We start from the raw sequence: 24,696 nt of genomic DNA on the forward strand, positions 1-24,696 counted from the left end.
GTGGTGTGAGCCCGGCTTTCCCCGCAGCCGGCGTCCCAACCCCGTCCTAGCGTGCCTCGGCCTAGCAATCAGCGTCTGAACCTGCCCTTGAGCAAAGCCGGGGGAAGGCTGAGCATCACTGTTGATGAGAACAAGCCTCTCTCCGAAGAATGGAGAAGGCACATGTGATTTTCGGTCCTTTGATGCCTGGAGTTAGCCCAAATCCCCTAAAAACTGAGTGAAGAACTTCCCCTTGATGCTCAGTCTAGCGCCGTGTCTCCAACTCATTTTAGTCCAGGTGAGAAATTGGGATATCACTGAAAACACAAGCACTAAAGGGATCAGAAATTGAAACCTCCTCCTCTTCATGTTCACCTGAGGGATGCAGATACCCTGACGCCAGCTCTGGGTCCTGGACTCCCTGGGACTTTGAGTTCACCACTCTCGCTGCACCACGTTCCTGTTCATTTTAGCAGTGCAAAGAACAAACCACCCCTCTGCCGGAAAATTCGGAAAAGCTACTTCTCTAAACACCGTGGCTTTTTGTAATCACACATTTAAATGACTTGCTGTAAGTGTGGAGAATCATTGGTAAGTGCAGCCCTGCACTGATGGGGGTTGGGGGCGGGGGGCTGAATTTCCAAGGGAGTCCACTGACCTCTGTGAAGTTACTGTGAAACTAGGAGCAGAAACAGGTCTGCTCCCAAGAGCAGAGATCCTATATTCACCAAGAACAAGTCATCTGCCCCAGTTCTGATTTCCCCACAGTCTGACATTGATGTCACTCCCCGAACTTTCCAGTCTCCCGCTGCAGACGCTCACACAAGCAAGAAGGAAATCGGGCGCACAACTTTCAACTTTCACATGCTTACAGCCAGTTTGGCTCTGCCCTTCCCTGCTCCTTGGGGAGCCCCTACTGAAGTTATGCGGATAGGGCTGCTAAACCAGCCCCCCGAGGACTCAATTCTCCGTTCTGACCCGTGCCCTAAAGCCCCATTAATATCTGGGATTCCTTCCAGACCCACCCTCCTAGCATCAAATGGTCAGTGCTGTACCAGCTTGTCCTAGTGAAGTTAGCAAGGCTTCAGGACAGCCCAAGCTTTGCAGGGTTGTTCAGACTTGTGAAACACCTATAAAGGACTCGGTGACTCAAAAAAAGCCTTTAATTCTGTGTCTAAGTGCCACCCTTCACAGTGTGTTAAAAGAGAAGGGAAATTGCACAGAATGAAATGAAAACAAAACAGAAACATTCCCACCTGTGTTTGAAAAACTATCAGGAAAGTATATAGCTTTTAATATGTAATGAGCATCCACGTCCTTCAGAGAGCTTTGAAATCTTGACCATTAATTTGATCTTCTCCCCATTTGGATCAATAGAAAGATTTTCTACATGTACATCTTCAGACGCTTGTTTACTGTTAATTTTCCCTCTGTACCCGTATCAGCATCTTCCTCCTAGATTTTATCAGTCACCACCACAGAGATTCAGCAAGGCTGTCTTGTAATCACCGCTGGTGTCATCCTGGCAGGAGAAAAAAAAATAAGAAAAATTTTAAAAAGAAAAAAAGCAAAGGTGAGCGCGGAAGTTCCTCTGCACGCTCCAAGTGCTGACTTTGCCAGTCCATGGAATATGCCCAGACAGCGAAAGGACTTTGGAAAGAGGAAGCCAGACTTCAGCAGAGTTACTGCTGGCTGACACACCATCAGAAGTGAATGGAGAAGCGAGGCTTGTAGCTGCCACCTGAAATAACGTGTATCAAGTTCAGTTCTTTTCTTTGGAATGCAGGTGAGCAATCGGTCATGCCTTCGTCCCGCAGGGCAGCACAAAGTCAGCACAAACGAGAGCAACCAACCCTTTTGTGTTCGGATTTTATGTCCCTGGGTATTTGTGTAGCATTCTCTCCCCTACAGGAGGGAAAGGGCAGTAGAGTTAGCCCTGACACCTGACTTTTTTTTTTTAAAAAAAGCCACAGATGTGGTTATTTTGATCTAGAGAAGCTCTACAGAGAATATTGCTAGACAGAAAAATTGCTTCCTTTGAATGTTTTGTGACGACAGGTGTAAAAGCCAGTTCCACTCCTCAGAAGGAATGAATACTCTGTACAGACCCTTGAAGACTGATCATTAATCAACATGACAGATGCTGACAGCGTCAATTAGAAGAAAGGGCCTTCATTACAGAACCATACTTCCCATGGGGACTGCTAAGGATAGGGCTTCTGTGCCATTTGCACTGCGGGCGAGGAATATCCCAGAGTCCTTACAACAAATGGTAAGCCCCAGGATTTCAGCCCTGATAGGGGAGGGTCATTCACTCAGAGCCGAGGCTCAAACCTCAAGAGCTGCAATAACTTTTGACAACGTTCAGTTTCTAAACCTATCTCACCACAGTATAGACCAGGCCTTCATCTGGGATAAGTCAGTTAAAAGCAAAACAAGCCGAACCCACCACCAAACGAAACCAACAACCAAACCAAACAAAAAAACCCAAAACAACCCAGCACTGTTCTGACTTACACTGCACTGGCTTGAAGTAGTTAAGGACAGCCCAGAAAGAGGAGAAAATAGCACAGCCGTGTTGGAAAGGTGTAACAGGGAAGATCAAATTAACCTAGAGTCACCTAGGAGGTCATGAAGGGCACACAGAATCTCGTCCATGAAAAACATGGAGCAGTCTCTCCTCAAGTTTGGCTCTGCCCAAGTCACTTACCGAACATACAATCTGCCTCACCCTTCAGGCATATATGTCCCTCGAGGAGCTGATTGTTAATAGGCCTAAGGAAGGAGAGCTATGATCTTGGCAGAAATGACATTTTTGCTGAAAACAACCCTGGAAGCATCCCACAGTGCTGGGCAGGTTAGGAACGTATGTGATGGCTAAGATCCATCATATCAAGATGATGCTTACCAGAATCATACTGGAGAGAGACTTTCCTGCAATATGCTTGAATTCAACCTTTATAAGATTTAAGTCAACTTCACTTCGAGAAACGATCACCCTTATAAGAGTCCCATCATGGGTGCCAGCCCCCTGAAATAACAGATATATCAGTCTGTGATGTTAGTGGGTGTTCAAGGGATAAGCTGTTGCAAACTGGTCCAGGACAGGAGAAGTCAGCTTTCAAACATCACTTGGCACATGTCCTGCAGCATATCTGCTTCTTTTTCTGGAGGACAAGCCCCCACCCCCCTCCCAGGGGCCACTTAATACCACAAACCTGCCATGGAAGTGTGCCGTAAGTCTTTGCACATGTCAAATGCAAAAGCAAACACACTATGGAGTTGGACTTGGGCACTGAAAACATACTGTCCTTCTGCAGCATGGCCCAGACAATACTCGCTTTCAACCAATATTGTTTACTCGCTTACAGAAAAATTAAGATTGCATCGATAACAAAAATAATCACTCAACTCAGCTTTCCACAAAGTTGGGAAAGCTGACATCTTCTACGAATCAGTTAAGAGTTACAGGGGCACAATCTGCAGATGCCTTGTGTGCCCTCATTTGGAACTATTTCATTTTACATTGCCATTGAGAGAATTGCTTCCTAAAAAGAAAATATGGTGGTTCGGTCCATTAAGATAACATTATGGGCAAAACTCCAGCATGATCAACGTCCTAGAAAAATGTCTTCCAGAAGTTTTGTCCACGTTCCACAAGGTGGGACTGGGCTTCTTGCAGACTCCTGTCAAAAAAGCCAGACTCCCTTGGTATCGCAAGCTTAAAGGATACTTTTCTACCCAAGGTGTTTGAAGGGATTCTGCTATTACTTGCAACAATAGCACTAAACTTGCTGGATTTCACCAAAATCTTGGCTCTTCTAATTTGAAGGTGTGGAAGCCAGGTTACAAGGCCAGTATGAAAGCAAGTATGTAGGATGAAGAGTCTTACCTTTAAGGCATGGTACAGCCTCTCTGCAAAGTAGCAACGGACATTCCTGGTGCATTTCACTAGGCACACAAAAAGGCTCAGTAAGAATCATGGTAACTCCAGTCCGGGGCAGCAGGTAACAAAGATGCAAGACGCTTTCCATTAATTCAGTGCCCTGTGATCTGAGTTTATCTTACCTAAGGAGTACCCTTTACTCCCCACCAGATACCTTTATAAAGCAGACCCATCACATAACAGTCAGCTGCTGCAGGACAAAAGGCAGCCGAGTGAGACAAAAGAAAGGGAAACACAGCCACTCTTACCAATGGCCAGCATGGCATCCTCAAGTGAACCACGAGTTTCGCTCTTGATAGAGTCTTCTATGCTCTTACCGGCCAGTTTCTGGTATTCTTCAAACACTGTTTGAAACAAAGAACTTCAATTTTTCACACAGCTACTGCTCAGGCATTTTGTGTGCAATATTCACAAGTATTGCTTGTGTGACAATACGAAAACACAGATCCTGCCAAAGCAACGGCCACATTTGCACCAACTCCAGGAGGGTTCAGTCAAGCCTAGAAATCAACTACAAAAATGGATGGCAACATTCACAAAAACCCAACCCATCCATAGGTCTTAATTCCCTGCCTTCGCTTGGAAATGCAAGTTCAGTCACCTCATAATAATTTAGAAGCGTGACCCTTCCTTGCTGCCTTCAACCACAGAAATGAAGCAGACGAGAGAAGGCTAGGCACACCTCTATCATTTTGTCTTGTGTTTGTTGATGCCACTAGCTTCAGGAGCCAAAATAAAACCAAATTAAATTTAGGACTATGCTGCTCATGGCCCTTGGACTTTTAAATAATGACAACAGTTTGGGAAAACTTATTATTTCCACCACAATTCTAAAAAGACAACTCAGAAAAGATGAGCAAGACACAGGTGCAGATTCGAAGATATTTGAACTCCCACATTAATAAAAGCTGAGCAACAGAGTTGTTGTTCACCTTATACGCTCTGGCTACTCCAGGGTTCAGAACTGCAGGTCTCAGTTTTGGTTCCTAGCTTTCAGACTAACAAAGAAGGAAAACTGCTATGTAATGCAATGGACATCTTAATGAAGTTTGCTCAACGTTCAAGATTAGATACCTAAATATTAACACTCAGATACTTCTGAGAAAGTTAACACCACAGAATCAACCGATGGATATAACATTCTCAACTCGGGCCTACTCTCCATGTTAAAAACAATTGCACTCAGGTTTTAAAGATAAACAGTTGCAGGCTGCCATAGCACAGAGGAAATTACTTGCTTGGGCATACAGTAGGTCCCAAAGATTGGTCACATCTTGACAATAACTCGTTGAAATTTAGTTCTTAAAGGCAGACACAGCCAAAGTCTAGGGACCGCTTTTTTGTTGTTGTTTTCTACGCGACACTGGGAGATTAAATTTGAAACACAAGGGGGAGCTGGCCTCCAGCGCCTAGAAAATAGCCTCAGAAGACCTCAGCTTGAAAAAGCTCAGGCATACCTAATTTATCACCAGCTAAATTTATCACTTTAGGTCCAGATTATTTATACAGTACTTGATATGCTTAGATTCAGCCAACATAATAAAATCTGCTAGTCAGAGCCTCGGACTGCCTCGGAAGGCTTGAGGTGGCAAGGCCAGGCCTCTGCTGCGCAGGGCAGTGGGGAGCTGAGGGCTCCCTTGGCTGGAGCTGGCTTAGTGTCTTCCCTCCCAGCAGCCTCTGATGCCCTCAGAAGAACATGGGGCAGAAATGCGGGGCGCAGCTCATGATTCTCCAGCACTGAATAACCAGCTACTTTTTGGGTGACTTTTTCCCAGAGGAATCCACATCCAAGGAGTCATGAGTCTGCCCAGTATCCTACCTGGTTAGAAAGGGTCTCTCTCTCCCTTTGGGTTTATAAAAATCCCTATACCATCCAGCCACCACCACTGTATAAGAACTCCTAGAAAAGCCACTTGATTTTCAGCAGCACTAGGTCTTCCTAAGTTTTTCATAAAAGCTGCTGCCAGCTTTTGGTCACTGAGTGACCAAGGATTGAGAGACAGACTCAGGTACTTATTTCTGGCCACCCATCTCTCCCATCTATAGCCCTGCGTCTTCTTTTTGGCTGGAGTGATTTCTCATTTCAGAGGCTTGGGAGCATGGGCTTTCCTCCATACCTTTCAGCAAGTGTGTGGCACTTCTTGTGCACAAGATGGTGATGAACTTTATCTCGTCTGTGCCCTGTATCTTCTCCCCAGCAGCATAGAGAGTCTGTAATTTAACACAATCGTTACAGAAATGTTCTGTGTGCGCAGCTGGTAAAGGAACAACAGTTTGGCTTAAGGCACTGCTAGAGTAAAGCAGTTTGAAGTAACCTAAATCACTGTGTGAACTAGACTGTCCTAAAATTATGAAAACTCTTGACCATGCCTTCTAGTCAAATTGGAGCAGCCACTATCTCTGCCCTTTCCAGCCCTCCTGCGGCAGCTGAGGCAGCCAAAATACTCTTGAGGTTTCTTCCCTATCCGTTGCTGTCCCACTCTACCATACCCATGTACTTTCACATATCAAAAACACCTGAGCCCAAGCCCAGCTCGATCACTCTCTGGAACAGCAAGGCTCAGCACTGCAGGCAAAACTGATGAACCCCAAGTGCTTGAAAGCCACCCTTCCCCAAACTGTTGTGGCTCCAACCCTCTGCTGCCCAGGACTCTGCTGCCCACTGAAGCACTCTGCAGTTCAAGACAGGTGGGATGCAGGCATGTCACTGATCACAGGATTTGAGCGTACCTCTGCATCCTGGAGAGCCAGTGCTGTGTCCACGTAGAGAGTGGCATTGTCCCTCTCACCCTATGAGAAGAAAGAAAAAGGTAACCATTTTGTCTCATGAAGATCCTTCCATGTATAAGCATCACGGCGTACATGCTGGGCAAAGATCAATTATCCTGCTCAGCTATCGTTTTCTGCGGAGTGCTCAAGCAGTAATGTTTCAGACTGTACAAGTGCTAACTCCTTCACTGAAAGGCACTGAAATTGGTCATATGAAGCGAAGCCAAAAAATCGCTAAGTAATTCTGCTGCTAGGCAGGGAAAACATGATAGGATAAACGCATCCAAATGCACTCGGCACTGAGGGGGTGACCCTGGAAGGGTGGTGAGTCACAGTGGAGGGGCATTGTTTTCTAGCCCCTTGTAGAGTGCAATGGCTTTAACGCGTATGTAAAAGTGAGGTGTCTCCCTGCAGCACTGCTGACCGTAAGTTCTCAGCTCTCTTACTGCAGCTAAGGGAGGGGTCTCCCCTGCTTCAGTCACATTGAAGCCAAAACACAGATCCAGTCCAAGTGACGTGTTTGTCTCTGCAGTTTGTCTGGTGATCGTGACTGTGTTGCCTCATCTATTGCACATCTTCTCCAAAAAGGAAGAGCAAAAATGTGAAGATCTTTACACCGTCATTTCTCTTCTCCAGCATTACCTGAAGAAGGCAAACCAGAATCTGTTCCAAGTAGCCACTTGTTTCTGATTTTATGTCTTCTTCCAGATCAGAACCATATTCTACCCAAGGGAAAGAGAAGGACAAGGGAAGGATTTGTTATTTGGGTGATATAGTCAGGATATTACTAGCCACACAACAGCCTGACGCTAGCCAAGAAGGTCGCTAGGGAAAAAAAGCCCAGGGCTGAGGTCAGGTCACACCCGCAGTGATACCCAGGTCAGCATTCGCATCTGGCTGAGTCACTAGCTCCACTGATGTCCAAGGCATAAACAGAGAGCGAATGTTAGAGACAAACTTTAAGGGACCAAAGAATTACCAAATATTTAAAAAAACATATTCAATAAATTCCCATCTAGAGTGTATTAATGGGCAGAAAAAGCCAAGCGCATAGCTGTAGTTTTGTTTGCGTTCTGATAATAGCCCGCATGGCCAAGCTGAAGCAAATTTGTGATTTGCTGACCTTTCCCTCTAGCTGGATGGAGAGTTAGAAAGGGATTTTCAAATTCTCTCAGCATAGCCACGTTCTGTTTGCCAGGCTGAAAGCGGAGCTAGGCTGCACCTTCCTGCTTTTAAAAATCCCATTCTGCTGCTGACAGTGATAGTTGGTAACACCATTCCTGCTGTGCAATCAGGCAGCCACACATTGCTCCCACCGCACAAAGCAGAGCCCCAGGCACTTTACCTTCTTTGTACGCCTTGATTATCTCTTTGATCTGCGCTTTTGTCCGGGATGCCAGGATCTCTATGATAACATCTTCACTTGTTCCTATACCCTTTAATAAAAAACATAGTGGGAAAATAAAGGTGCAGAAAGGCATCTAGTCACGGACTGTAATTTAAAGCTAGAGAAGTATGTTGGAGCGAGGCGTCGCATGGCAGCGAAGCGTTAGCCTGTATGCTGAGCTGTGAGAAACTGTCAGGGTGAAAGCTGGAGACACAAAGCACTTTTGGTTTGAACGCGGTTTCTTTTACTGAGGTGCCTAATACATAAAGGATGACCTTCTATAACCCTGCACTTCTGCAATGCACTTCTGGATCTTTGATGACAGTGTTAGAGAGATGTGGGGATACCAGTGTTTGCCTAGTCAGTCTATCTTTGTGCATGCACATCTGCATGTGAAACTTGAAAAGATATTGTATTGATAGATAGGACCCCAGCCAACCCTGGCCCTCGCACCACCATTCCTTGATTTCTTAAAGGTTTCATGTCTCGGGTAGGGCATCAGGGCAGTAGCTTTGTGTCACTGAGCTCCGTTCATGACAGGCACTGCAGAAAGCAGTGAAGAGCTATCTAACTGAAACGTCATCTGTGGATGTTCTTTCCTTGCTAAAGTTGAGTTTAGTTTTGCTATTGCCTTCCCTAGGCTCTATGAGACATGGATGTACAGAAACTCTCATAGACCCCTAGTTATTAAATCAGCATTTTCCCCAGATATGCATTAATAGCACAATTAACTATTTCTCAAAGGCTACTGCTAATAACAAACTTCATCATGTAACAGTCCAGTTACTATCACTTGCCTTAATAAGCACAGTTACAGGAAATTAACACTGGATCTGCACTGCTACTTAAATATCAGCATGCAATTCACTTACCTGCATGGCATCATGGAGCTCCTTGGCGTCATACTTGAAGGGGGAGTACATGAGAGCGACAATGAGCCTCTCAAAGTTGCCACTCAGTTCAGACTTCAGGCTTTCAATCAGATCCTGTTAAACATGTGCCACACAGTTACATAAGAAGCCTCAGAGGATCACTTTACTGCCTAGTGCTGTTTCCATCCCCATGGCAAAGCTGAACGACAGTGCTGTGTTGACAGTTGGTTAGAAAAGGTCCTGGGGCTGAAAAGGGCACCGAACTCCAAAATGGGATTTGTCTAGGTCCTTCCACATTCCCCGTTGCCCCATTATTCAAGCCTCTCCCAGGTACTAATTAATTCTGCAACAGAGTAGGGAAAACAAAAGTCCTCCTCCACCCTGCTTTACTCAACGAGCAGAACCAGGCAGCTTTGAACTGAGCAAGGGATGTAGCTTCAGATAGAGCCAATTCCCAAAGCCTGCATATAAACACACACCCAGGACTTCTGCAGAATCGGGCACGCAGTCTGAAGATAGACTTCAAATTTTCTGTTCACTATAAAGAAGGTTTTTTTAGGGTACGACTCACCCTGTTTTAGTGGGATGCAAGCACTCTGTTCATTATCGCATACTTGTTCCCCCTCACACCCATTTGCCTCCCTCTCTCAGGCCCTTGCAGGCAGGCCCCCTTCCAGCAAGGGTCATTGGAGACTCCTGTTTTTATGCCGACCCAAGAGCCTATATTGCTCTTTCCCAATAGATTTCCTTCTTTCCCCCTCCTTAACTGTGACTCTCAGACAACTAGCTCCAGAGTACGGCTGGTGCAAGAGTTTCCCCAAAAAAAGGAAGAATTTCTCAGACAGAAAGATAGCCATAGAAAAAACATGATTGTCTAACGACAGGGGTTTTTTTTTCATTTTCAGAATTTCCAAACAAATGTGATTAAGTCTTTAAATTGAACTTTCTTTGGCATTTAAAAGGGCCCCAAACTAAACCAATATTTTGGTCAAAATGCCACTTTGAAGGGTATCGATTTTTGTTATATCTTCAAAAGCAATAAGAAGTTACACTTAAAATAAATTTTAAAAAACCATTTCTGGTCAAAGTGCATTTTACCCCCAAAATTACGGTCTTCAGGGGAAACCCAGTTTTTCCAACCTAAAATTAATTTCACACATTCACCCCAGGCCTTGTAAATAAATACTAATCTACTTAATTGCAGAAGACCTGCCTATTGTTTACACCGTGCCTGTGGGATGAACTCTACACCCAGTTACTACATCCTGCATGCAGCGAAACAGTGACTGAATATGGCTTTGTTTTGGAAGAACCTTTCCAAACTGTCCTTTGAAGGATTTGGCAATCTGTTGACGTTGCATATTGCTCCTCTTGGTTAGGACATCAATTATAGCTTGTTCGTCGGTCCCTGTGAAGAGCAACAATAGGACAATAACACATCACACAGAATAAGTTGAGACTAGTCCAAAATCCCAATTCAAGTATTCAGACAACCTTCCCTAGTTCATTGCCTTCGTAACATAGGAGTTTAAGTATGTCTCGAGGAAACTTTATTTTTTTAGTTTTCCACATTTAAAAATGGTATGTCTGGCTGCAGTTTTCTTAAGGAATGGCTTTCAACTGGGCAGTTATAAGCAAGACACAGAATTTACACATGTGGTTGGAGTCAACTCACCAAGCCCCTTCATGGCCTTGTACAGAGTCTGAGCATCAGGTGCAGGATCAAAGTTCAAAGCACCTGTCACGGACCTGCCCTCTGCTTCACTCTGAAAAAAAGAAGAAAAATACAGGACTTTTCACCACTGCTTTTCATCAGCTGAAGAAAAAGTATTTTGGAAAGTAAATGAGTATTATTCATTGCCTACACATGAGGAAGGCACAGAGGAGTGGAAGGGTTGGTTCAAAGTGTCTCAGCAGAGCTCTGGAGAAGACACTAGTTTCAAGCCTCTGACCACCTCTACCAGCCTTCGGCTCCTGGCAGAAACATGAAGTGCAAAGCATGACTGACACTGCCGCACCAGTCATTAGGTGCAGGCAGCCTGGTAGGAAAAGCTGAGTAGGCTAGACTTTCCTGCTCACCCGCTAAATACAACGCTTCGTGACATGTATGCTGTCGTATTCTACTGCTATTAGGAACTGCATTTCTTGGTGGTTTAGTGCAGGGTATCTTCACCCCTAGTTTTTTGATTTCATGGAATAGTCATGCTCTCAGAGACCATTTTTCTAGGTAGCAGCTTTATTATCCTGCTGCTGCTTCCCTTGTCCAAAGCTGATTTCAAGAAGGAAGTGTCTCCGCTGGAAGGATTTGATTCCTTCCACTGGAAGGAACAGATCCATCTGGAGAAGTGCAGGTTTGATGTTCTCCCCTGAACCAAAGGCCAACTACACAGGAATCCTCTGGACAGACCCCTAAGGCCCTGCCAGTGCTAGAGCCTCAGAGCAGAAAGACACGCTGAGACGTAACCCAATTATCACAAGGTATCGGGGCCATCATCCAGAACCCAGGCTTAAGAGCTTGAATTTAACAAATTCAAGTCAAGGGACTAGCTTGAATATTGATGCATCTCTAACAGTAAGGTCCTATCAACAGGGGAGTACGAGTGGTTAGTCACAGACAGTCATCACCACTTCATTCTAATAATGGACAGAGTTTTCTCTTCCTTAGCAGCAGAGAGATTTAACTACTATCTTCTCATGAGTTTGCTTGCAGGGATGTGGTTAATATTGAACTAATAATATCAGTATGACTTGATCGATTTTTCAGTGGGGGTGGCCTCAAAGTCAGGTAAAAAAGCACCTTCAAATCAGAGCTTACAGACCAGAAGGAGTTGCTCTGGTTGTCCTATCTGACTTGCATAACACAGACCACCAAGTGCCACCCAGCAGCCTCCTGCTATGGTGCAAATCCCCGCTGTTCCTCTCGCCTGTGCCAGAGGGCTCTACCTCTCTTCTCCTAGAGTCTCCTCCAAGTCCTCCCCAGAGTAAAAGCCTTCAAGCAATCCTTGCCAGATAGAAAAGCTTGTGGAAATTCCGCTCGGGACCTGCATTCCTGGTTTTTAACGAGAAGCTGGAAGATTAGTGGCTGCGCGCTCAGGAGTGCCTGTCAGCAAATGCTGGGTCTAGCCTAGTGCCACGGCTGAAGCGTGCCTACGCTGTGCTGCACAGAGAATCAGGCCAGCTCGGGTGCCCTTGTTGAGTGCTTTATCAGTAGATTTAGCTGGCACATGTCTGCATGCTGGCCTCTTTGCCAGCCAAGCTCTGGGAGCAGTGACAAGCAAGCAAGAGGCCATGATGAGCATCAGGAGAGGCAGTATGTTCCTCAGTTAGGAAGATCTGGAAGAGGCCTTCAGCCTGAAGATATTTGCTTTACAGCCAGCACAAAGACAGACTCCTGTGCTACCACGCCCTGCTCCCAGCAGAGAGCAGCTGCAGAGCGGACAGTGTCAACACGAAGCTTCTCGCTAGATACAGCTTTGAGCCCCAATGACTACCAAGCAGCAAATTTAAGGCTGTGGTGAAGCTGTCACTGCAGAAAGAGCAATGACAGACTAAAGCATTGCCACCCCCAAAGGTTTGTCGTCAGTCTGGAACGGGAGGTTTGGCTGAGCTGGTAGGACCCTTGCCAGTGCTGCTTTTCTGCTCCCCTGTGAAGTCAGCCAGCGCTAACACAACTGCCCTGGAAAGCAGGTTAAATTCAACCACCTGATTTTGCTCTGAAAAAGATGGGCAAGCCTCTCTAGCTGCACACAAGGGCTCACATGAAAGAAACTCCCTGGACCCGTGCCTGGTGACTCAGAGAAAGGAGGAGTGCAAAGCTGAGCTTTCGTTTGGAGGCAGTGGAAAGAACTTAAACAATAGTCCTTTTTATTTTTGGTACTAATTCCAATAAACATTTACAGCCCATCCTGGCTCAAGAGCACTCATGACTCGCTGATACACCTTATTCTCCCTGTATTTAGTTGTTCCAGCATAGGTACAATCACAACAGGTCTCCAGAGTAACCCTGTTCTGTTCAGTCTTGTTTCCCAGATGAATTGATCCTACAATTACCTAACTGAAACTACTGAAGGCGTCTGTGTAATGCTTATGTGAAGAGGAATTGGCATGAAAGCAACGGAGTCAGCGTACCTTACAGCTGCTGCTCGGAAAGTTTCACCTATAACTGAAGGGGAAGGGAATTAAAAGTTTTCCTACCAAAATATTTTCAAAGTTTATTGAAAAGCTTGGGGGCAGGTGGGGTTACTGGGTTGTTTTTTTTTTTCAGTGGAATGTTTCTGAAAAAAAGTTTCACATTCTCTCATCCTGTTTGCTTTTGAACTCTATTTTTTATGAAGGGTTTGGGAAACCAAAACAATTTCCTACCATCCATCCTTTGCCCTCTCACCTTGTCTTCGCGCCTCCATCCCCTACAACACCAACAGGTAAGAGATCACTGGTGTTTTCCAGGGCTTTTCTCCTTCTCCTTTTCTCACTCTAAGTTTTTAAAAAAGGTTTCCAGTTTGGGGGAGGTGGGGGTGCAACAGAGCAGCAGAAAAGGAAAAATTAAAGTCAGACCTACTCCGAGCTTTGGAAAAGGTCTGTTTCACTGTACTAAACTTCCAAAAGGAAATAGGAAGGCAGAGGGAGATCAGCAGAAAGGAAGGTTACAATTTTTATCTTTCTGGGGAAAGAAAGTCATGGTACATTTTGAGACCGGGAAGGTTGCCTGTCTGAAGTGTATCCGAAGGAAAGTAGGAAGTGGCTTGGTGCTCCCCAACCCCCAAGGTGTTTTGTTTTGTTTCTCCAGTTCCCGCTCCTCTGTTGCAAAATTGTAACTGAGAACCTGAAAAACGGTAATGTCCATGCAAAGTGGTTTCTCACTCCTTGGTGATGTACCGCACCTGAGGTAATATAATACACCGCGAGACCGCTCTCCTACGCCTCCCAGGCACCTTCGCTGGCACATGGCAATAGAGGCTCCTTTGAGGCCCTCTGCTCAGGTCACCCCTTGCACAGGCTGCTGAAACATGAAGCCTTCTTCACAGCAAGGTGGAGGGGGGAGCACAAATCTTTCCAAAGATGACACAAAAGCAGTCAAGGGAAAGCCTGTGCACTACTGGCAGTGGCGCTGGATGGGGGACTGGGCTGAGGAAGAAGACTTCTCTATCAGTATTCCTCCATCACGTCTCTAGCATGTCTCTCCTCTAGGCCTTGGCTTATAGGTATCTGGAGGTGAAGTCCAGGGGTAACATGGCCTTCCACATCGGCTAATGGGAGAGCTGCCATCGATGGCAACAGAACGATGCACATCACCAGAGCTGCCTCCCGCCTGGCCTGAGCTGGATGCTGGAGGCTGCCTCAGCACACCCCATGAGCATCCCCCCATCCTGCCACATTCCTCCCCAAGCCACAAGAGTTTAAAAGAGAATATGTACAGCATTTCTCGCTCCTAGCAGGCAGACAGGGTCCACAGACAAGTCCACATCATTGTTGCAATATTAAAAGCCCACCAAGGAGAAAGGCACTGTGGCTTGACCACATCTCCCACCATGACCACAGCCTGCCAGCACAGCTGGGCACCAAAATGGGGACAGGCAGTGCCCTGAACTCACTGACACAAGGGAAGGGAGCGGATGAAGAGCCTGCAGCTTTCAGACCTAATGCAGACCTCAGCTGTGTTACTTTGCTGCTCTCTGGTACTGTCCCCACATGTAAACCAACAATCCCTGCATCACCCTCAACTGAAGGATCAGGGGGAGTCTGCTCATCTTAAAGCCAGCAGTCATGTTAACATCCTCCTTAATCAAGTTTCTGGAAATGCTGAAAGCTATTTTATAGTCAGAAAAAAAAAAAAAAAAAATCAGTAAATAGGTCTGGCTGATGTTTAAAGGGAAACATTTAATTTCCACACAGTGCCTGATGCAACTTATAAGTCAAGGTGTTTTACTTCAGTATTTGCTCTACTTACCCAGGCCTTCCACCATGCCATTGCAGTCTCGGTAGTGATACCTGGGTCTGTTGGTGAAGAAAACCACACATATCACACCTCACAGTTAGGGAAACTGAGATTTGAAAGGGGTAGAGGGAGAGGAGAAAGGAAAGAAGGTTCTTTTCAATAAACTTACCACAAGAAAATTGGAATAACTGTACTCCTCAGGAGACTTACTCCCTCTGGAAGCTGCAGAATGTAACTGGCCTCTTTATGCTGGGAACACGCTGGTATAAACCATCCTTATCTACAAATTCCACGGGCCAACGCCCTCAGACATGACCCAACCTGTTTTTTTTCACATATGATCTCACAGGGAGAGATCAAGTTGCGTAATAAATGAGGCTTCTTTTGTGAGGAGCCCTACATTCAACACTGTTGACTAAACCTTCATGTAATTTTTCCACTGCTTCTCCTCACACACACCCTTCCCCACTAACATTTTGGCCTCTGGCACTGACACATGCAAATTACAATCAGGTAATTTCTCAGCAAAAAACTCCACTGAGACTTGGCGAGTTCTGCTACAACAGGATAAGTCACTCATTAGTACCAACCCTTTCTATCTCTACCAACCTGGAACACAGCAAAACAGAACTCCAGAAACTTAATAAACCCTCATCTACCTCCCTTCCTTCAAAAAAGCTTATTTAAAATAAAAATCCCCAAACAAACAAAAACCACAAGAAAACCCCAGCCAACAAACACAGGCACACCCCACGTGTCCACTCCCACACCATACATGTCCAACATCTTAGAGTAAGGCTCACTAAAGCAGCAGAGACTTGGCAGGTCCCCCCATCCCATACCTAGACTTGCAAGGCATGAGTCAAGAAGCATCTTTAGGCTAACATAGAACCAGCATATTTAAGGCTAACGACTTTCAGTAACGCCAACCCCAGCAAAGTTGCCATAGGGCTTGCACTAGCTGCTGTGACATGTTCCGGCTTAGGAGTGGAGTGAGAAATGGTTTTGTCTTTTTTTGTTTCCTCCTTTTTTTGTGTTTGTTTTAAAAAGAGCTGAACAGCTCTTAGTGCTTTAATTTGGAGAAATGGTTCTGTGAAATCAGCTGAAATATCTTACGGTTCTAGCAATATTTTCCTGTCTAGACTTTTGTCAGAATCCATCCATGCCAGCATTTATTTATTTATTGTAAATGGAAAGCTGCCCTGATGGAAACGCTCCCACCAGCTATATCTTAACTGTTGCTATATAGGAGATATGTCCCCTCTCACATTTACAGACCCACATGGGACGCTGGGTAAACACCAAACCTCTCTCATTTCTTTCCCACACACTGCTGTGTCACTTACCCCAGCAGCATCCCCATGGCCTGGGAAGCTGCCCTGGCTATTCCCAAGAGAACGAGCTGTGCCAGCTGCTCCTGCCTCAAACACATCCATCATATGGTGAGGGCAAATGGTGAAGGAGGAGGCACTGCCCTTAGCATGATAAGCATACCACCGGGGCCTGCATTGGCTTGGTTTTCAGCCATGTTTGAGGGGCAGGTTCATCAACAGCACCAGGCAAGGCACGTTCATGAGTGGTGCTTCCTTCCTCCTCCTCCTGGGAGGTACAGTGGATTCACAAGCAGGGTGGATTGCTTTTGTTGGATTCCCAAGGCTGTGCCTGGCTGGCTGCATATGCCTTTTCCCTGTGTTGGGATGTAATTAGGTCAGCTTGCCACGGAGGTCAGCTTGCCACGGAGGTCAGCTTTCTTTAGGACTCCAAGGACAAAGAAGCCCTTCTAGACAGAAAATCACAGTCACAGCAAACAGCTGTAGGTCACAGAAACAAGCAGAGACCAAACCAGGCAGAAAATGGGAAGAAGCCCAAGCAGTCATTCTTGCCAGCATGAACTAAAAAGGCTGTGAAGGGACACGACAGGGGATTTTAATGCAGAGAAACACTGTCTAGATTTTAAGCAGTCAATATGGATGGGTGAGGAAAGGCCTGGAGAACCTGAACGCCGCAGCAAGGCTCAGAGCAGTGCTGCACAGCCTTAATGCCGACCAGAGCAGTCAGCACTTGCAGACCAGGGGAGCAGGAGGCAGAGGCTACAGTCTAATATCCCTTTTGCTTGCACAGATGCTGTTAAACCGAGCTTTCAACATGAACAGACTCACCTTCACCACAGTTCTTGTCTCCCCCTTAGCACATATGCTGCATACGTGAGTGAGCTTGTCCATGCTTTGCGCACTTTCCTACTGTGTACCAGAGACACACATGCATCCTTTACACCACCAGTAAGCTATGTAAGGCACAATCCCACCTGTAGCTCAGTGATTACTCTCAGGAACATGCAAAACTTCAGAAAAGGATCAGAAAATGATGCATGGGTCCTCCCAAGCGTCACTGTCTTCCCCTTGTCACCCCGAGGCCATTTTTGCATCTCAGGTAATACTCCTTTTTATAAAATGAACTCCAGATGCACTGACAAGGCTGTCAATAGAAACTCTGCCCAACGTCATATTAAGGGGGTTAGAACTCGACTCAGACGGTGATCCTGTTTGCTTGTACTGTGGGGGACTGTGGTACCCCACAAAATACAGTCTTCTCTCAGCTACCTGTACGATGGTGACCCGGGCAGCAAGTCCATCGTGCTGTGGGTACAGACATCTGTGAAGCGTCTCCACAATGCATCTTTCTCAAGCCTCATCTACAGGCTTTCAGAGAGTCCCTGCCCCTGCTGATATTCTCATCACAGCCACCAGCCAGAGTGGGCAAAAACTGAGCTGCGGAACAAACTCTACAACTCAGAGTTATAAAGCAGGTATGTTTATTTCGGCGCCGAGTGCGTGGGGGATCGCTCCTCCAAAGGCACGCACACCCCTCGTTCCAGTGTTCGTCCTCTTATACTGTTTTTGCTACTGATGACATCATTATGGTAATGGTTTCCCAGAATTAATCTACATTTCTCCCCACCCTTAATCCTTCTGCCTGCGCACGCGCGGAATCTTCCGGGTGGTCTCTCTGGTGGCCGTGGTGATGAAGGCTCCGAGCCTTCCTCCCCTTGCCCTTTTCACCTTTCGTAGACTTAACCTGCGAAGCCGGTTCTGTCTGGTTTCACAGCTGGCCTCATAACGTGTTTTTCCTTTCCGGGTTTCTGATTCCTATCTAACCTTCGCACATTTGTGGGCATCATATAAGCCACTTACTCTTGCTGGCATGTTTCTAAGTCACATCAAATTACAATTAGAGGACTACGTTATCTTAAACTACAAAGCGCATTATACACCTCTGTTCCTGAACACTCTGACTCAAAACCTCCAGCAGAAGAGCCAGAATCAGGTTTGGTTTGTGGGTTTTTAAGCCATTTCAAAACAATTTTCAGCTACACAATGAAGAAGCTATGAGGGTACTTTGCTTTTCTTGACTCTGCCCTTGGGACTTTCCAAGCCTGAAGCAGTGACATTGGAGCTGCCCTGGCTATATACTCAGCCAGTGTAAGGAACCATATAAAAGAAATCACAAGCAGGATTTTGCACAACCTTTTTTCAAACCCCCAAAGTCTTTAAGGCAAGAAATAAAGGTGCTGATAGCCTTAGAACAATGTATTACTGGTGTTGTTTCAAGAACCTTTTACCACCCATTAAGCTCTGATTGCTCCATTTTAGGTCAAATGAGAGCAGTCTAAAGCATATTTTAATTTAGATTGAGGGTGACTAAAGTCTTCTAGGGTACAGAGGCAGCCTCCTTTTCCCCTTTCCCATCTGTAAAGTCTGACCCTGTGCCTGGAAAGTTGCAGGCGAGGGGCAGACTGCTTTGGAACATGAAAGCTTATGGAAACCAGGTTCTCAACTGCTCAGCAATTTCACTTGCTCCATGGCTTTAACTTGCATCAGAACTTTTTCAAGCCCAACAAGAACAGCACAGCCCGTTGGGAATTTAACCCCAAAGTTTGTGTTTGTTTTTTTCAGGCAGGAACTTGGAAATCAAGTGGAATCATTCTGGAAACAACAGACCAAACCCAGAGATACTTTTATGCAAAGCAATAATCTGATGAATCTTATAACATGACTACTTAAATTTGAGGAAATCAGAGCTCACCCCTCACACCAAACAGGAGAAAAGTACTCTGTTACAAGGCTAAAAGCTTAATAACTTTCTCCAATCAGTCTGCAAGTAATGCTATGTAGAACAGTAGCTCTGATAAGGAACTTACCTACTTGCAAGCTCCCCCTTTACAAGTATTTTAGCTCTACACTCTTTAGCAACACTTTGCCCTACCTTCCAGTGACTTTGACCAGTCTCTTGCCCCAGCAGCTGCTGTATTTGCAGACAGGTTTGCACTCTCTCATTGTATAAACTACACTAATTTCATCCTGCAGCTTTTCCACCACTGTGCAAACAAGTCCAGGCACTAGCTCCTTCTACTGCTCCTTTTTATTTTTTTTCCTTCCTATTTATTACTCCTTAAATGGATACGAGCAGCTGAATGCCTCCACAATTCTTAAGAGCAAATGCCCTTACACCTACTAATCAGCTCACCATCACCTGAAATCAGACTGTTATATGGGAAAGCTGTGTAAATTTGCCAGCAAGCCAATCCAAACAAAAAGTTATTGTCTGTTTATAAAAGAGGTGAGAGCTGGGGAAAACAAGCAGATGGGGAAGGCAGCAGTTTCAAGTAAGGAGAGCATCTGTAATGCAAAAATGAAGTCACTAAAGCCTGAAAAAATGTACTCACATAGCTGGCAGCTCAGTGCTCACCCTGCCCTTTCCTCTTGTGCCTTTGAACCATCTTTCCCAGTGAAAATGACCCCGAAATGGGATTATTTCCTTTTGAAAATCACTACCACAGTTTAATTTTCCAAGTTGCCTTTATTACCCCAAGCAGTTTTGTGCCAAGTATCATAAGAGAAAATTCATGTCTATATGTTGGGGGGGGGGGGGTGTTGTTCAATCACAGAAGCGGCAATACAGTAAAAACTGAGGGCGTGATTCCTTTCAGCACCTCCGCAGCTGAGGAGGCCAAGCCCTGGGGTTAGCCGGGGCAGCCAGCGCTGCAGGGCACCCCGCACAGAGGTTTGCGCAGGTTAGCCAAGGGTGTGCCGACTTCGCCTTTCCAGAGCGCCTTTGCCGCACAGGGCCCCTCTGCTGCCCGTGGGAGAGCTGGGGTGAGGCGCTAACGCAAACACGGCAGAGCACGTCCCCTTGGCTTGCTCTGCCTCTGCTCTGCTTCTGGCCGGCTCTGCCTGAGCTTCCTTCTGCTCATTCCTTTCTTGCGCTAGTGCTGGTGCCAAGGAATTCCTCCCAGTCGCCCTAACAACCGCTCCCCATACAAAGCAGGCAGCTGCTGCTCTTGTTTAACCCCGAAGGCCAACAAAGAAAGCACCCTCTGAATCAAAACGGGCAAAGGCAGCTCACTTGGGTGTGATGGGGACATGACAGATTCCAGTTCACACGCCAGCAGCGCGTGGTAGCCAGTGCTCAGGAAGCCATTGGATGCTTGTGTGTGAAATATCTTGTGCGTGTCCCCACCTACCTCTACGGGGACTGTTTCTTGTGTAATCCTCGACGGAATAAGTACAGGTGTCTGTACACAATTAAAGACAGTCCTGCTGCTTGAAATGACCCTGTGGTGGAGACAGATCATACAGAGCAGCCTAAGGGAGAAGGAAAAAAGAAAAGGATGTGCCTGAAGTCCAGCTTTGTAGCAAGGCAGCAACATACCCTCTACTGCTTGCATTGATTGGCATTTCTGACAGCCTTTCTTGGTAAGATATGATTTTCTCCAACTTTTGCATGCTTATTAGTAGTGATGGAGACATGAATTAGTTTTACTAAGGGTAGAAAAATAGCAGGTTTGCTACACTGCTAGCATGGTGTACAATGTTGGTGACCAGTCTTCCTGACCAGCCAAGGTATTAACCAATACCATTATACAGCCAAGAACCGCACATCACACACTGCCTAGCTCAGAGATCCTGCTGTTCTGCTGGGGGCTGGGGTAGGCTAGGCACAGCTGGGACAAGGGGCCACCACCTAATGCATCCTTTGTAGTCCTGACTTGCAGCCCTGACTGCAGCAGGAATAGAGCCAGCAGCCCCTGTCACAGGCTCACCCTGATGCTGATCATGCAGTACTGACCCAAAAGGAGCAGCTGCATCTGGATGACTTGAGAGACACCCAGAGCTCAAGCATTGCGGGGTTAAGGTTAAAAAATAAGAGAACGTGGTGACACTTCTGATTTCCTGGTAAACTTAGAGGTAATACTAATTTCAGGGAACATCCAGCTTTGGCACTGACTCCTCGTCTGCTTGTATATCTTATTTTGATTCCATCTAGTGTTCTTTTTCATGTTCTTCTCTATAGCTAGATTTGCCTTGAGCTTTGAAGTGTCCGTATTCTAGCTCAGAGCTGGCCACACTGAAAACAGCATCCTGGAGCAGGCTTCTTGAGATGCTACTAGTTCAGCTAGGCTAGGAACGATGGCTTATAATTGCTCAACGGCACAGTCTGGGAACGCTGCACGATGTCTGGTTGCTAGTACCTAGGGCCTAAAACACTTCATTTCAGACCATGGCCCTGTTGAGTTTGAAGAAGTAGGGAGGCAAAGAGCAATAGCTGGTTTAAATAGCTCACAGACTATTTGGGAAAGATGTTATCATGACATTGTCATCAAAAGAAACACTGATAACTAGGAAGAACTTTTCCATCAGGTGCAGAGGTTTCTCTGCCACCCATAAAAATGGTGGAAAGTCTCCCAGTGGTTTCAGCGAGTGCTGAACAAGACCCATGGCCTTTTGGTTGACTTTAGTTGCCCTCACACTGCAGAACTGCAGTGACACTACTGAAGTCAGTGTGGCCATGCTGGTTGCACCAGTAACAGCGCAGTTGGTATCCAGATCTCTGCTTGTGTACATTGAGCTGCCTTGGCAGACATAGCAACGGCATTTGTGCCTCAAAATCTTGACAAAGGAAGACAGAAGCAGAGAGACATGAAATATTGCTTTCCTCTGTTGCGATACAGCGTTCAGTCTCTACCCAGATACCTATGATCTTCGTCACCTAAGCAGACCATTGGGGACAATTTACATGAGCACTCACTTGTGCTCATGGGCAGGAGCACGGCTTTGATAAATGGGTCTGCCCGTGTCAGTTTGTCATTCTAGGTAAAGACAGGTTGCTGGCCCAGATCTCACAACACTGTGGACACTTACACATCCCCCTCTCGCTGGAATGCCAGCTTCCAGGACCCGCTGAAGAATTCACACCTACTGGGAATGTGTGTGGGGGAGTGGTTTGGTTACGTATTTTATTGTGTGTCTACACAACAGCTGTTGCTTTCTAAGAGAAACCAACGTACTTCACAAATGATTGTAGTAACAAGAACAGAAAGCAGGGCAAATAACCTTACAGAAGACTTTTGCATTAAAAGCACTAAAAATAGCAATAGTGCTGCTAAAAGAGCCAGTTCTCCTTAAGGTGAGGGCCGTGGTCTAGCTGTGTTAGTTGAAAATCTTCCAAGTGTTCAAGTTTTTCTTGGACACCTCTGCCAGATATGGGTGGGTGATCTAAGACCAGTCCCCCTGTGATACTGAGGTGATTAGAGTCCACTGGGTCACACCAGAGAGGTTGTGTTCAGGGTCATGGAGAGAGCAAGAAATCAAAACAGCTCTCCCAAGAGCCAGACTCACAGTGCCGCAGTGTCTCAGTTACAGAATGGCACGAAGTATTCATTCATGCCTCAACAGACTACCTGGCGTCCCAACCGGTGGGTTATTTTCAGCACCAATTTTTGTCACATAGGTGATAAATGAGGGCTGAACAGTTCAGACACGGGATTGTTGTCATCAGCTCATAAATCAGCTCAGTTAGGTGCAAAAACAGAAGAGGACTGATAGTCAGGGCTTGTTCGCCTGGAGGATTTTACTCAGCATGTGTTTCAGGGTTGATTTGTGTCTCTCTGAACGGGACGGAGCAACCAGGTCACAGCTCACCAGTGAGTGTGCCTGTATGAAGTGCAGTGCAGAAAACCCAGCACAGGCTCACGCGTGTGGCCACGTTACCAGCTGGGCTCTGCGTGGAGGCTGCGTGGGGCAGGGGCATGGCCAGCGAAGGGGTGGCTCTGAGGAAGGGGAAGGAAGGAGGCTGGAAAGAGAGACCGACCATGGAAGGAGCTGAGGCAGGACTGGTTGCGGCAGAGGTCTAGGAGTGCTGGAAGGAGGAAAGGTGGCAGCCCCAAGGCCTGCCCCAAAGCTTCCTTCATCGGTCAGCCTGTAGTGGAAACGGCGCAGAGCAGTCGGATTACCAGGCTACAGCTACCTAACTGCAGTTCTGCTATTGAATGGCCCAGAAATGCTGAACCCTTCCTGGTCCCAGAACTGAACCTCAGTGGAAGCTTTTAGCCATCAGACCATTTTTAATTGTAGAGATCTAGTTTGGTGCGAGATGCAAGACAACAGATGCTGTTGGCTTGGGAGACAATCGTCTTCTCCAGTGCTGGGCGTTAGGAAAAGCAGCACATTGCTGCAGAAGCTGTGTGGTGTCTGGAAGATGGCTTTTGGGAGGTCAGCATGTCCAGTTCTGGGCCTATGAGCTCCTGGGAGTCTCAGCAGAGATTTGGGCATTTCCTATATAAGCAGGAAAAGCGCTGCATTGCATCACGAGCTGATGGTAACTGCAAAACAAATGAAAACTCTTATCTGAGTCGACTTTTACAATTTCCATTTCTAGCTGCATTACCTCCCTTCTAAGATTACAAGCATGCAACACTCTAGACCAAAGCAACCTCATCTATCAGGGTGAGCATTTATTTCCAGCAGCAAGCTGCTCCCTGTTTAGTGACCGTGCAAGTCCCAGCCAAGCCTGTGGACGTCAGGTTTGTGGTAGCTCAGATGGATGCTGGTCAGTGGTGAAGATGAGCAAGACCAGAGAGAGAATGGCAGAGACGTGGCCCACAGGTTTTACAGCCAGGGCTTTGCTCCTTGGCAGGGCAGATGAACAGAGAGCACCTGGACAGCATGTTCATTTTGTGGGTGGTAGAAGAGGCTGTTCCTGGAGCTGCAACTGCCACTTTAAGCAGGGTTTCCACAGCAAAACCAGCTTGAAACAGATGTTTTTTATTTCAAAGCAATGCTGATTTCCCACTCCGCTCTGGAGAAGTGTGAGCGGGCTGCCCTGCTGTGGGAAATAGGCTGTCGAGTCCTGCCCTCCAGCGGTTGTCCGGCCAGGCCTGCCTCCCCAGCCTCCCCGGCCACCATCCTCCTCCTCAGCCCCAGAGAGCCCTGCGCAGCCCTTACCAGAGCACCGAGCAGCCACTCTGGGATGATGCCCTGTGCCATGATGTTCCCGCACCTGTGTGCAGTGGCCTCTCATCTGCAGGTGACAGCCCTGCCAAGGAGCATCTCCTGGCTGGCATCGGTCTGGGTCTCACAGCATAGTATCCATGCTGGGAGTTGCTCCGTCAGCCCTCACGGGACAAACACACGTTAACTACTTCCTTGCTGTGTTCAGCCAGAGGATCAGGATTCCCACTGGTGAGGAGGAGGCCCATTGATGAGACAAGAGGAAGTACTGGGGGGGGGGATTCACCCCTCAGCAGAGGGGCAGGGGAGGCTGGGGCAGCCAGGGGCCTCGCTGGGACTCCAGTCCCCAGTTCTTGAAGCAACACCCAGCCAGGGTAATGGGTACAGTGACGCTGTGATTGCTTATGGCCCTTTTCCATCCTGGGGCATGGAAGAGCTCTGCTCAGAGCATGGCATCCACCGCAGGGTCAATCGCCTTCTCCTTCGTTGTGCTGAAAGCCAGGCGGTGACAGGGCATCCTG

The 24,696-nt window shown here is 46.7% G+C and overlaps 1 protein-coding gene across 3 annotated transcripts; it reads right to left on the bottom strand.

Annotated features, from left to right (window-relative positions):
- Positions 1–1,240: 1,240 nt before the first annotated feature.
- Positions 1,241–19,222, bottom strand: ANXA8L1 (annexin A8 like 1). 3 transcript variants are annotated; one of them, XM_075107345.1, is made up of 14 exons: positions 19,152–19,222; positions 15,058–16,668; positions 14,901–14,947; positions 10,629–10,719; positions 10,267–10,361; positions 8,954–9,067; positions 8,040–8,130; positions 7,337–7,416; positions 6,656–6,715; positions 6,043–6,136; positions 4,174–4,269; positions 3,872–3,930; positions 2,888–3,010; positions 1,241–1,501 (listed from the first exon to the last, which is right to left on the bottom strand). In XM_075107345.1, the coding sequence occupies exons 3-14, from the start codon at positions 14,919–14,921 to the stop codon at positions 1,445–1,447; spliced, it is 981 nt and encodes a 326-aa protein (XP_074963446.1). In that variant the 5' UTR covers positions 14,922–14,947; positions 15,058–16,668; positions 19,152–19,222; the 3' UTR covers positions 1,241–1,444. The 3 variants fall into 3 exon arrangements, with proteins under 3 accessions (XP_074963446.1, XP_074963447.1, XP_074963448.1); XM_075107346.1 differs by lacking the exons at positions 15,058–16,668; positions 19,152–19,222 and adding an exon at positions 10,819–10,927 and having other exon boundaries at positions 14,901–14,930; XM_075107347.1 differs by lacking the exons at positions 14,901–14,947; positions 15,058–16,668; positions 19,152–19,222 and adding an exon at positions 13,338–13,430.
- Between the last annotated feature and the right edge of the window lie 5,474 nt (positions 19,223–24,696).

Source organism: Phalacrocorax aristotelis, chromosome 12, assembly GCF_949628215.1.
Source record: "Phalacrocorax aristotelis chromosome 12, bGulAri2.1, whole genome shotgun sequence".
Classification (NCBI taxonomy): Eukaryota; Metazoa; Chordata; class Aves; order Suliformes; family Phalacrocoracidae; genus Phalacrocorax; species Phalacrocorax aristotelis.